At 37.9% G+C, this 13,890-nt stretch overlaps 1 protein-coding gene across 1 annotated transcript; it reads left to right on the top strand.

Moving 5' to 3' along the window:
• Positions 1–1,040: 1,040 nt before the first annotated feature.
• LOC139738468 ((Lyso)-N-acylphosphatidylethanolamine lipase-like) lies at positions 1,041–8,576 on the top strand. The gene is made up of 7 exons (XM_071649095.1): positions 1,041–1,189; positions 3,111–3,196; positions 3,944–4,260; positions 4,927–5,134; positions 5,884–5,995; positions 7,332–7,518; positions 8,429–8,576. Exons 1-7 carry the CDS (start codon positions 1,041–1,043, stop codon positions 8,516–8,518), a joined length of 1,149 nt encoding a protein of 382 aa, XP_071505196.1. The 3' UTR covers positions 8,519–8,576.
• The last annotated feature ends 5,314 nt before the right edge of the window (positions 8,577–13,890 follow it).

Genomic DNA, 13,890 nt, shown 5'->3' with positions numbered 1-13,890 from the left:
ACAAAAACCTGCGCGCATTTTTAAAAGCAATTTTGGGGTTAAGCTGACATGCAAATATTTCTCTGGTGCCGCTGCCGGGGTAAAATAAAGGGGGGGGGGGGCAAGTGGTAAGCCCCTATGTATTCCTTTTTATCATGAAAAAAATATTTCATGCTTCAATATTTCATAAGTTGTTTCTAATTCTAAATTTGAATCAACCATCTTAACCACAAACTACTACGGAGTACTCGAGGGATATGCCAGCCCTATAACTAAATTGGTTTGGTTTGGTTTGGTTTTATTTCCGGTCATAAAAAAGACATACAAATGGAATGACTTTACAAATATACAGAGTTTACAGAAAAACAATAGAGAAAATTAATAACATTGAAAATTAAGAGTTTATACAGAGAACATAAACAATAATAACAAAGACAGGGTAATAGATGAGATAGAGTAAAAACGGCTGGAAAACCCATATTCAGCGACACTATAATAGAGTCACTGGTCTTCCATGGGAACCAGAAGAAAAAAAGAAAAAAGAAGATAGAAAAGAGGGGGAGGAAGGGGGGATCGTATCGTCTTGTAACAATAATAATAATTTTCAATATTATCTTCTTATTCTATAGTTAAAGATCTTATACAAATTATAATAATCATTAATGATACAAACATCATACATAAAAATCTTTGAATTATTCATGGGACACGTACGATACTCGTGAGCGTTGTCGCGCTTCAATAAAAAAAAAAGTAAAACAGCCAATGTTTACCATACAAAGTGACGTATTCTCCATTTATATCATTCTTTGATTTGGTTTGGTCATACGGGTATGGGCCGTTCTTCTCTGTTTACCAGCTGACTGCATACACAATACACGGGCCGGCTGTGTTGTGTGTGTGATGTGGGGCTACTAATAATGTAAACACGCACATATATCCACCGACTCGGAATGACATTGCAAAATTTGTAAGAGGTGCGAGAGAGATCGACAACTTCTTATATGTACCAGCTCCTATTTCTACAAGTAATCTGCGAAAAAGTGATTCTTGAACTCATTATGGCATCATCATCAGAGGTTGTTGGGGCTGGATCGGCAATCGAGCCAGAAATTAAGGAGAAAATGAAATCTGAAGGGGGAAGCGAGCGCCGATTACGACTGTGCAACAAGCAGCGGTGCAGTATCTTCAAGCGGTCCGATGCTGACGGGTAAGCAAGTGGGAGGGAGTCGGGCCGGCGGGCTGCATGCTACATGATTGCACTAGCCACTAGACTGTATACTGACATTACTGTGTTAGTTGACCACTGGAGAAGTTGTTGCTATTGCGTAGAACCTAATACAGAACTGCATTATACTTATACAATAATTTAGTTAATTCAATTCAATTCAATTTCAATTTATTGAAAACCAGGCATAGTCACAGTAACAATCATGATTGAAGCAAATGGATATGACTGAGTCTGAGAGTGAGTCACCAAGAAGCAGAGCTTGTGAGCATGGTGAGTGGGGCCCATTATGAGTGGACTTCTCAAGTTCTCAATCCCAGCTGAGAGTTACCAGCAAAGAGACCAACAACAAGTACGGTAGCCCAACCAGACGCCTGTCATGATTTATACACCGTACTTGAGTTTCCCTCCTCATGGGACACACTGTATATATAAAATATACTATATTCAAATATGTACTTGTTTGGCACCGAGGTCCGAATATACATTTCAAAGTTGATGAACCTATACTGCTCACAGTGACAGAATCACTACTTCGTATACTGCATGATGTGATATGTGTATGCCAAATGAAAAATCAACCAACACACACCACATCGAAATGTTGAACTAGGGACCGTAATGTATGAGATAATGCAGAGCTTGAAATCTGTGAGAAGTAATTATTATTTTGGTAGTCGAACTCGGAATCAGATGTAGAAAATTTTAGCATAGGGCCTGTTTTATTAATCATAAAATCAGCTTTTCTCTCAGGCTGGAGATAACAGATTGCATGTTGTTGCATTAGACTCTAGAGGAGTTCTAATTTACTAAATTTAGATTCAGAAAGTCATGACCGTCCAATTTAAGTCTTCAGTTGTCATATCAGTCGTACAATCACCTGTTCAGGAAATTTGGTTTGTCTTCTCGATTATGGTGTCTGCTTATCTACAGACTTAGTTCAAATTTTTGCTGTCTAGTTCTTGGTCCATGTCTTTCAAGCATATTCAAACATTATTGATGAGTCTACAATGAACGTTTATGGGAAGAGACCTGGTATAATCCAAGATACATGGAATGCATGTGTTACTCTCGTTAAATCTTAAAAGCACAACAATGAAAATTTGATGAAAATCTGATTTCAGCAGGAAAGTTATGGAATTGTGAAGTTTGGCAATTTTTTTGCAAGCAGTTCTTGAACAGTTGATATGAATATGCAAATTAGTGAGCTGATGATGTCATCATCTCACAATTTTCCAGTGATTTTTTTGCTATGAAAGTGTAGAACATACTGTTATAAGTAGATGGTTGAATAACTTCAAAATGATGATTGAAGGGCATACATTGACATACCCCATTGAGTTTAAAAAGTAAGAAAAAAGAAATTTTAAGATTTTGTGTACAAACTATGTGGCAGGTTGTTAGGCAATGACATCATCACCTCACTCATCTGTATTGACTGTCCAAGAACTTTTTTTTTTTTTTTTGGGGGGGGGGTGAAAAACTTCACAATGTCGTAACTTCCTTATTTTTATCCAGTGTGATGTTTATCACATTTTCACTGTTCCGATCGTAAGATTCAATTCTTTCTTTAATAGACTAACTTTTAAGTAGTCCCGAATTCCCTGTGGATGCAAGGAAAGAAATGACATGGAGTTTGAATAACAAAAAAAGCCACATCAAACTTGTAAGCCTTCCTGAATTTCAGATTAAGAAACTAATTTCAGCCCTTCACATGTTTATTTTAAAACACATTCCACCTCAAAGCTTGATGAAATTTAATGATTTATATTTCTACATCAATATAAATGATTGATGGATTGTAAATTATGACAGAACTTCATCAGGAAGTGCTGATAGATAAATTTTGTTCTCAGATTTTAAAAATCATCTTTAACCAGTCGTTTCATTCTGTGACCTACAGAGATTGCCTCATGAACCGATGGACTCCAAAATGGCAGCCTACATCAGACAAGCTACTCGAGGAAGCAGAGGCAAAAGTACTTGGATGTGAGTCATTTCTTAGTTAATAATTTTCTCATGACTGAAAAGTTTGCAGACCTTTTATTTCATTTTTAATAATTTGATTAGGCTATCAACAGGTTGATGAAATTATTCTGATGTATTGTATGATACAGCAGTCTTCTAGCAGAATATCTGCAAGGAATAATATCATAGACTTTGATATATACAACTATTAGTTTTTGAAGATCAAGGCAAAATATGAAACCCCTGGAGACTTCAGGTCAAGCATATTTTCAGAAATTTTGTCTTGAAATACAATTTTGCAAGTGATTGAATGAGCAATTGAAAACCACAATTGTTACAGTGGGAGAATTATATCATCCCTTTCAGGAGGAAATTAAGTGATTTCTACCTTCAACTCAAACCAGTGCATAATTGCTTGATAGGAGGCAAATGTCATGAATATCAATTGACTTGCAAGAATGAGAACACTACAAAATCAAATAGGATGGCTATGGGCAATTCAGGTGCTGCTGGATTAATGTCATATGAGTCTCATCTTCAGTGGTGATTTGTGCCTCTGTAGAGGAAAAATTATGCAAGCACTCAATATTGAAAGAAATCTGTCTTAAATTGATAGATCATTTGGTTGTAAGAGAAAGATTCATGTGATGAATTTCCTTTTCTTCCTTTGCCTGTACTTAGTTTATGAGACAGGGACTGTTGTGTATGTGCACTTTACAAATTTCCACCCTAGTATTGTGTAATTTTTTGTTTGGTTAACTTACACAGGCCTCACAGTGCCTTATGAGTCATTCTTTGTGGAGATAGACGGAGGGGAAAACAAGATCAGAACCATCAAGCTGAATCCGTCCAACTCGACCAAAACACCTTTCGTCCTGGTGCACGGGTTCGGGAGCGGCACGGCCCTCTGGTCATTGAACCTGGAGGCACTCTCAGAGACACGCCCCATCTACGCGTTCGACATCCTCGGCTTCGGGCGGAGCTCGAGGCCCAAGTTCCCCTTCGGTTCGCAGGCAGCTGAGGCGGAGTTTGTCCGTTCCATTGAGGAATGGAGGAAAGCTGTTGGCTTGGAACACATGATTCTGGTAAGAGCTACAAACCAGATCTCATCTAGAGTCTTAACGTGAGAACTCTACACACATTCAAAATACATGTACATTGTATGTCCTACAAAGCAACAAATTACTCATACACAAAGTAAAGTTTGCCCTGTTATTACTGTATATATGCCATTTATTCCATAAGGTTTTTATTTTTTCGATTTTTGCAGGTTGAGTGCTAGTTGTGAATTTGAAAACACAAATATATCAACTGTGATCTCAACATGAATGTGACGTGCATGCACACATGTCTCTGTTCAGTACTGTACTCCCACAATCTTTGAGACAAGGAAAACTGTTTGTGAATTTGATCGCAATTGCTTGCAAACCATGACGAAACATAAAACTCCCTGCACTCGCAAACATTTGTGTCTTGGTGAGATACCCCATACTGAGTCTAACTGTCAAGTCAACACAGATTGATTAACCCGTTGAGGACGGACTGATTTTGCTTTAACACGCGTTTCCCATAGACACCTTCACGAGTATTCTCAGGACTCGTCTTCAACGGGTTATACGTATGATTGGTTTATTGTGCCATCTATCACCTTGTGAGTTAAAACATACAGATGTGGTAACCAGTGCTGTCATTACTAAAAGTAGTGTTTCAATGTGCTTTGTTCAATGTGAACTATTTTCTCTTGCGAGCAGGTAGGACACAGCATGGGTGGGTTCCTGAGCACAGCCTACTGCCTGGTGCACCCTGACAGGGTGAAGCACCTGATCCTCCTCGACCCCTGGGGCTACCCCGAGCGACAGGAGGAGGACCTCAACAACCTGCCCTTCTGGGTGCGTGTCATCGGCACCATCGTCCTATCCTTCAACCCACTCTCCAGCCTGCGGGCAGCGGGGCCTTTTGGTGAGTTTTCTTTGCAGACTACTGTATACATTTGTATGACTATGTAGTATATTTCACAATTTTTGCAACTTTTGCAAGTCAACCAACACTTGAGAATCAATTTCACATCTGGCACTGTGTGGCTGTGCACAAAATGTAAAAAAATGTAATATCTATACCAAAGGGTTTCCAGTAAATCTTTGAATGTGGCCTCATAATCATGAACTAGAAAAGAACTCTGAGAGTGCAGACCTCTGCCAAGGAGCTCATTTCCACCCATACATGCATGCTGAAAAACGCCAAATTTCTTAAATAGAAGCTTGTTGTTTACATCATCAGCTTCCAGTTGCGTGCCGCCTGGCCCAGGCGAAGTACATGCTTTATTGTGCATTGTCAACATGCAAACCTCAAATACGCGCAGCTTGAACTCACTAGGTCATTGACCTTATCTGCCAAAATATCAAAAATCCTCCAAAAATTCATTAAAAACTCCGGGATTACTACCAAAATTTAATCATCTGTTCCTTGTGACATTATCAACTTTTCCTACTAATTTCATTCAAATCTGTTCACAACTTTTTGAGTTATTTTGCACACAAGATTGACAAACAAACAAACGCTGATGAAAGCATAACCTCCTTCCTTGATCGAGGTAATTATCGGATATTCCATAAAAACCCACATTTCACAAAAAGCAACAATTATGAATCATGGTCATTGTGCTGCATCAAAGTCTGTATTTGTATTTGACTGATTCTTTGTTTGCACAGGGCCCTGGCTGGTCCAGAAGACGAGGGGAGACATTGGCAAGAAGTTTGCCTCGCTCTGTGAAGACAATCGCATCTCCCAGTACATCTACCACTGCAATGCACAGTACCCAGCGTAAGTGTGACATATCGTTGAAAAACAGGAACAACAAAAACACACAGGTTTCATAAAAAGACACCTTTCTAAGAATGATACACATCTTTTGCTAGATTTACTGCAATACATAGTTTGTGGTGTAAATTAGATGTATTTCATGTAATTGAAAAAAAAAGTATAAAAGAAAATAAGATTCCTAAAAGACATCTTCTAAATACTTATTCATCCTGGCTTGAAAAGCATTCTCATGTAATTATCTGTCTATTAGTTATGTTGACCATGTATCACAGACTGCTGCTGTATGTACTGGTACACTTTCACATGCCTTGACAACAACAACCGATTGATTGTATAGCTTCTTCACGTAGTTGTTTTATAAAAGAAAAAATATCCACAGATTTGAATGCATTGATCAGCTGTTTTCACTTCCCATGTGTTTTCATGTATAGGTAGTTTGAAGTCTCTCCAGAGTTTGATCATCTTATGTGCTCAATGTACATGACTTTCACATATCTTGTAAGTCTTTCCAGGGAGGTGAGAGGAAACACTCACCTCCCTGGTCTTTCTTATCTAATGCTAAATTTGACCTCTGTTCTAAAGTTATGTTTTTATTGGAAACTTCAAAAAAGCTGTAAAATTTTATTTGCATATACAGTAATGGAAAACCTACTGACTGTTATTTAATGTCATGCTGTCAACAGATAGGTTTGAAATGATGACATTGCTGTATGCATATCTATGCTGTACATTGTACATTGGGTTCTGCCTTCTTGTCAGATACAGTGTATGTAAAGCTGGGTTTACACCATGTTCCCGGCGGCCACGACAGCCCCATTTGCCCAAAATGTAGTGCGCCGTGGGTAGATGAGACATATATTCCCCTGTTTTCTCCCTTCGCTTTCTACACTGTAGTTTTGGTCATTCCAGTCCTCACCTTGGTAAATATAGAGCTATCAGATGCTGTTCTCGTGTCTGGTCAGGCTAGACGATCAATATCTTCAGACGTGTCCCGCAACGGACAGCCTCCAAGTTTTGTTACGGCCTATTTCCTGCCGCCCCATTTTGTTGTGCTCACCCTGTTTTATCACTGCATACAAGATTCCTCATTAGCACCGGGACTACCGTGGCAAATTTTTTGACAGTCTAAAACTCTGACACGGCATCCACGGCAATCACGGCCTGTCGGGTTTGCCAATCCTGTCTCGCTGTGTTGTTTCGAGTCCATCCCATTTTGTCCACGGTGGCCTGAAACAGGGCTGCCAAGGTTGCCGGGAACATGGTGTAAAGGCTGCTTTAGCATGATCACAGAAAAAAAGATATTTGACTGTTCACATCATTCTTTCTTTGACTACAGCGGGGAGAAGGCCTTCAAGGACATGAGCTCCCAGATGGGCTGGGCTGCAAATCCCATGATCAAGAGAGTGGGGGACATCCCGGCCGACCTACCCATCAGCATGGTCTTCGGCTCCCGCTCCTGGATGGACTTCTCCATCGGCAAGGAGGTCCGCAAGCTGCGCAGCAGGTCAAGGGTCGATGTGCAGGTGTGGGATTGTGAACACTTCCTTATAGCATATTTATACACTACATTTCATTGCTAGTGGCTGGGTCGTTACGCTGGCCATAGGCTATGTGTAAATGAATGAGGTGATTTAACACACCCATGTGCAACACATGGATGTTATGCAGGGTCACACTTTCGGTGTTTTGACTTGTGCACTTTCGGTAGTGCGGAGTTACTGTGCAGCAAGCATGGGTAGGGCGTATATGTGGTAATTGTATCTAATTTTCCCCTTATTATCGTGACTAAACCATCATCATTTCACAATTGAAATGCATTTTCAGAGCTTATAACTTCATATTTCTTTCCCCAACGTGTAACAAATATTGAGAAAATCTGCAAAACTTATTTGCCACCCCTACCCCCAAGATCTGGGCCACTGATCACACAATCATGGCGAAAATGTTTGATACAACGTGTAGTCATTTAGAAAAAGTCACAATTGTGGTTTACTTTTTTGCATTAGAAATATATCTTCTTCTTAAAACTTCTTTATATGGTATTATTATCCAGTTCTGTTGAGACATTTTCATCCACTCTCCCTGTTTCATAACTACTGATTATTTAGTGCTTAAGTTTTATAAGCTTGCTTTTATGTTTTAGTTCCCATCATATTCTCTAATATTTGTGCACCTGCATGTACTGCTGTAATTTTGACATTGACCAGTTGCCATTATGACTATTGTGTGTATGTATTATTTTTTTAAATTTTTTTTTTTGTAATTTACGAAGTAAGAGCATTTGTGTTTTCAATGTAAATTTTCCATGATGTAACCCATTACGTGAAATATGAAAATAAATGGAATTGAATGTATAGTGAATTAATGTTTGGAGCTTTATGGTGGTCAGTAAAAGGTTTGCATTCTTTGTATCTTTATTTTTCATCATATCAGATCATAAAGGGAGCAGGACATCATGTGTACGCAGACAAGTTCTGGGAGGTCAATCCGCTCGTCAATAACTTCTGCAAGCATGTACAATGATCACTGGATCCATGCGTGCCTTCTATCCCGAAACCCCACACCTCTTACTCTGTGTGGTGCCAAGATCTGAAGCCATCCATGGATGCCCCCCACCAACTTGCTGTAATTCTAATGAGAATGGTCTGCGTAGTGGAAGCTGTTTGGCGTTTGAGGCTGGTGCGTAGATTCAGTGCAGGAGACAAACTGTGTGATTGGTGATGAAAACTGTGATTTAACAGTGGAGGAAACATGCTGTCATCTTCACCTGCCTGCCCCCAAAAAAAAAGAAAAATGAAATAGCTGCCAAAGGTCTATCTGTTTTATTTTCCAGCATCGTGGCTCCTGCGTAGAAGTCTGAGTGTAGAAATGAACTTGGGCTAAAAATCTCCATAAGTTCAGGTAAAGAGTGAGGTAGGACTTACGCATGTGTAGTATGGGTTCACATAGGGATGATTTTGACTACAACATCATTTGTTTAAAGTTAATTCTTGAATGGGTGATGTTTTTATGTGCTTGAATATATTCAAAGGATACATATACCCTGAACATTTAGTGTGTTTGAGTAGAATCAAGCAAAGTGAGATGTTCAGGACAGTGAAAATTTGAGCAAATTTTGATCAGAACTACAACATATGAAGATGCTATCAATCGAGTACAATTGCCAACTCCATGATGGAGCATGTGAGCTCACTTTTCCATTTGGCCTATGCCTAAAATTCCATCAAATCTTTTTTTTTTTTTTGTATTGAGGATGGAATTTTATATATAGGGGTCGTGTAAGATAAGATATTTACATACATACATACATATTGTACTAGGGATGCATGTAGCACTGGAGATTAACTTGATGGGAAAATTCAACTGTCTTGTCGTATAGTACAGAGCAAATTTAGAAATGAGCTTGCATGTGAAATCACAGAATTGCCAATTTGTGTTTGATTGAGCATAACTTCAAAAATCATGACATTCTCAGTTTTCATGAGAAGTTAGAAACATGTATTTATTTTTAAAACACATTAGTTCTCACAGCCACCTACATGTATACCACAGATTTGTAGTTTACACAATTTATTGGTTGTTGTGTAGCAACTACCACGGTGAAAAGAGTCATAGAAAGTTACAATTGACTGTAATATAGGATTTGTGAAACTTAAGGTGGGTCAATGTGAACGTAATGGTCTCTTTATTTATTATAAACTGTGAAGTCTAGATGAACACCAGATACACACTCTTGTGCTGACTTTGACGTACATATAAAAACGCTTAATTTTCCGGTCCTTTGAATACGGTGTCAGTAGCACCATGGTGTACAGTGTAACACTGTTATGCTTGTGGTTGGTTTTAATATTTGTAGCACTGACGGAGAGCATATCTCAGTACAAGTGAATATATCCAGTTTACAGGTGCAAAAGGTGTATGCTCATCCTAAAGAATAGTGTGGTTTCTAGACAGTGATCAATATAGGAAGAGCATTTGTGTTCTAGACATTTAAAAAACGATGGTTTTTTTTTATGTAGAGAGATAAAGGGATTACTATTTTATGATGAGGAGAATGACAAAAACATTGCGAGTTATTATAAAGAAACAAATTTTAGAAGAGGATTATTCACCCATTTTCTTGGGTGATATTTTGCCTTGTGAATTCTTGATCAGTACTTTGGGGCATTCAGGATGAGATGTAATTTTTTTTTTTAAAGATTAGATCACTAGATCATGTAGAATAATTGTGACCAATCAGGAAGCCAGGAATTGAGAGTGTTTTAATAGAAGTGTTTACCACCTTGAAATTACTCTGTGACTCTGAACTACGCGTAGCTGTCCGAAATAATTTGAACTCTGGAATTGTCAGTGAGGCTTGGTTGTACTAAACTTTAGTAAATATTCAACTCTGAATGACTGTGTCCTGTAGGCTTGTGCCCTGCTATGAATCTGTGCAGATGTTTTCATTTCCAAAAATGTACATCTCTTTGTTTGGGTATTAATAACCCATTTGTCTATATGTCAACACAAGAGGAAAATGGCATTCCCCAAAGAAACATGCCTAACGCCGTGCATGGGTTTGTAGTTGGTGACTGATTTGACATTCTTCTCCTATTGTGACATGATGTGCATGTACCAAGTTGATACCGTTTGCCGACTATTACTAGTCACCCTGAGCTGCATAGGAGCAGCATGTAAAGATACATGTAATACACTGAGTAGGTTGCGATCAATTTAGTGTTAGGAAATTATTAGTTGAAATGCTTTGTAAGGTTGTGCAGTTACATCTAATCAGTCCTGTGTAAGATCATTTTTTGAAGTGCAAACAGAATAATGCTAGGCCTGTGGTGCAACCCTTTGATTTACTGCTGCTTCAGTGGAAAGGACAGGGTGAAATTATTATATGAGTGTAGTATGTATGCTTACATCACAAAAGCTTTAAATAGATGTAATCCCTGAGTGTGTGGTTTTACTTTTAGAGTGCAAAAGAGGGTCCAGTAGAGCTGTTATTCCCTAATTGGAAGCAGGTGAAAGTGCAATGTGTACAGACATAAATCCAGTCGCTGTGTGTAAATACAATTGTATGAGTACAGGGTGTATTAGTGCCTATTCTCATTATAAAAAGAGGAATGATTTCCCTATAAATGTTCAGTTTACAATCATATGGATACTGGTGTGAACTGGTTTGAAACTACTGTACCACACAAGGTGCCTCGATAAATTATAGAAAAGGACAATAAATTATGTACTCTTGAATTTGGTGTTTAGTGAAACCTCATTATAAAGGTCAGATATATTACATAACCCTCTCATAGCAAGGTGATTTTGCAAGCACATGTACTAACTCTTTATATTTGTTTGCTTTTGTATCCTGATATATTGAAAAACCCGATATAACAACATACAAGTGTAGTTGTCATGGTTTTTAGGTCCCTGCCATAATGAGTTCCCTTTGTACTTGAGCTTCCCTTGGTATTGTACCTTTATCTGTTGTTGCTTTCAAGCTCACTGCCTCATATAATTCACAGGAACATGAAGTGACTCTATGCACTGATTAGCCTGAAAAAAAAAAAACAACAACAACAACCAACAACACAGCAAACTTAGAATAGTAGAACATGAATATTTATGAATGCTTTGAATATTCATGAGGCATGCAAGTCCACTACAACCAAACTGCTAGCATCATATGGTCAATGCCCTCACGAGAGGATCGTGAATAAACATCAGAAAGTTTTTAAGTTTTTAACAAGACATGTGGCTAAGAGTGGCCTTCTCCGATGCTGAGGTAGTAGATGCTGCTTTCTGATTGGTGGAAAGTTTGATGGTCTTAAGACATTTGCTAGGATGCCTGTTACCTGGTCCCATGCAACTCATTAGATACAAACAAGAAGATGGCATTTAAAAAAAAAAAAAAATACCATGACAAACAAACTATCAAATTTTGTTAAATATTCATGTAATAGTTTTGCTATATTGAATATCCAATTACTTCAATGTAGAAAATGGATATTCAATATAACAACATTTGATGGTTAGTCTATCTTTACATCCATTATGTTAATATCGTATGTTAGAAAGCAATATGTAAGATTTGTGTTATGAGCACCGGTGGAGAGATTTATTCAAACTTCACGAGACGAATTCAATGAAAGAAATTTTTTTAAAAAATAGATATTCATTAGATTGCCTTGTGAATGTGTTGAGTGCTACACTAATGTACTGAAATAATTATGGTTTAGACTTTGTGAATTACAAAGGAATTATTGTACACTTTGTCAAATCAAAACTGTAAATTAGATTGCCTGTATACTTACTGTAAATAATTCATAGGTTTCTTGTAAAACTACAGAAAGTTTCCAGAACCTGTTCCAAGCAGTTTTACCTTTAAAAGATTACATAGCTAAAAGTATATTTATTTGATGAAACACAGACATAACTATAAGTTTTGCTGTCATTCTCTTGCATTACTTTTTAAGAAGTTCATGTCTTGTGAGCATATGGGGAAAAAGGGGGTAACGAAATTCTGCAGTAGGTGGCAATTTAGACCAATAACTGAGAGAAAGCCTTTGAGCAGAATAAGACAGAAGAACAATGTTTACCCAGCCCAAAAAAGCTATGTGGTACATGTATTCTCAATGTAGGGTAGTCTACCTATCTTACTGCATGCTGTTACAAGGTGAGTCCCATTATAAACAAAGTCCTTCGGACCGGTAGTTTTCTTTGGTCAGATCAAAATTTCGTTATATCTGAACAAATAAATTGTGTAAAGACATCTTGCTGATAATTTGGGTCCCTGAATTTTTACCTGTTTTTTTACTTAACTTTTACTTCCTTGTATCTGAAATTTTGTTGTACTTGTGTTTGTTATAATGGGAGTACACTGTACCACTTTTGTTGGTATGCAGTGAACTTGTAGTCACTGTGGAATATGTGTCCTTCAATTTTTCCCCCCCCCCTCTGTTGTATTAATGGGCAGGCTAGCAGATAAGTACCGAGGTTACATAGAGTAGAAATCTGGGCATTCCACTTATTTGTTTGTTTGTTTTTCTGTGCATGGGCCTTTTTGTGAAATGTAATTGATGAATACAATGTTCGCATAGAGAGGATGCATTTTGCTGTTGTTTGGCAGTTTATACTATTTTACGTCATTTTCCTGTCAGTGGCAATTTTAATCTGTATATGTAGCAATGTAGAATAGTGTACATGAATTATGTCCCATCATGTGTTTATGTTGCAACAGGTACAGTTGTATGCACAGTTTGCTGCTGGACTTATAATTGGTGTATTGTAAGTTAGAAGAGATATCTCACACTGGTGTTGTCTGAAGCATAGCTGGTCAGTAGTGCAAAGGCTGTTTATTATGTTCATGATGTATGAAATCTTTTTCCTATTAAGACTGTGAATGAGTTTCATATGGATGATTGAAGTACATGTACTGGTTCAGGAGTTCTCATATCACATCTGGAAACAGAAATTAACCTGTGATGGTTTCACTTTCAGATATACGGACACCTAATACTTGGGCGCAAAGTGGGGAAATAAGACGAGGATTAAACACACACCAACCAACAGAAAACAGGATGGGGGAACATACCAGCTGTGTGATACATGTATTAGGATTTAGTTGATTGCTGAAACAGCAACTGCTAGCAATCTGGAAAATGGTGGCTTACTTCAGTCCACCAATTAGCATTGGAAGGAAGTTTTATGCACTTCAGACACTGATACTGTCACAGGTTGGTTTCTGTTTTCAGATGTTGCATCAGAACTTTTCAACTGAATTTAGTGAAAACTGCTTGCACTGCAAAATCCACTTTTATAAGGGTGAATCTGTATGAGCAAGCTGCATAGACTCTAATACTATTTTGAAATATATAGGAAGATATGTATAAAAAGAATCATACAGCAGC

Source organism: Diadema antillarum, unplaced genomic scaffold (genome assembly GCF_040938485.1).
Source record: "Diadema antillarum isolate AM-2024a unplaced genomic scaffold, OU_Dant_1.0 seq00000744_RagTag, whole genome shotgun sequence".
NCBI lineage: Eukaryota > Metazoa > Echinodermata > Echinoidea > Diadematoida > Diadematidae > Diadema > Diadema antillarum.
The sequence above is the reverse complement of the archived record's forward strand: the minus strand, read 5'-3'. Positions and strand labels throughout refer to the sequence as shown.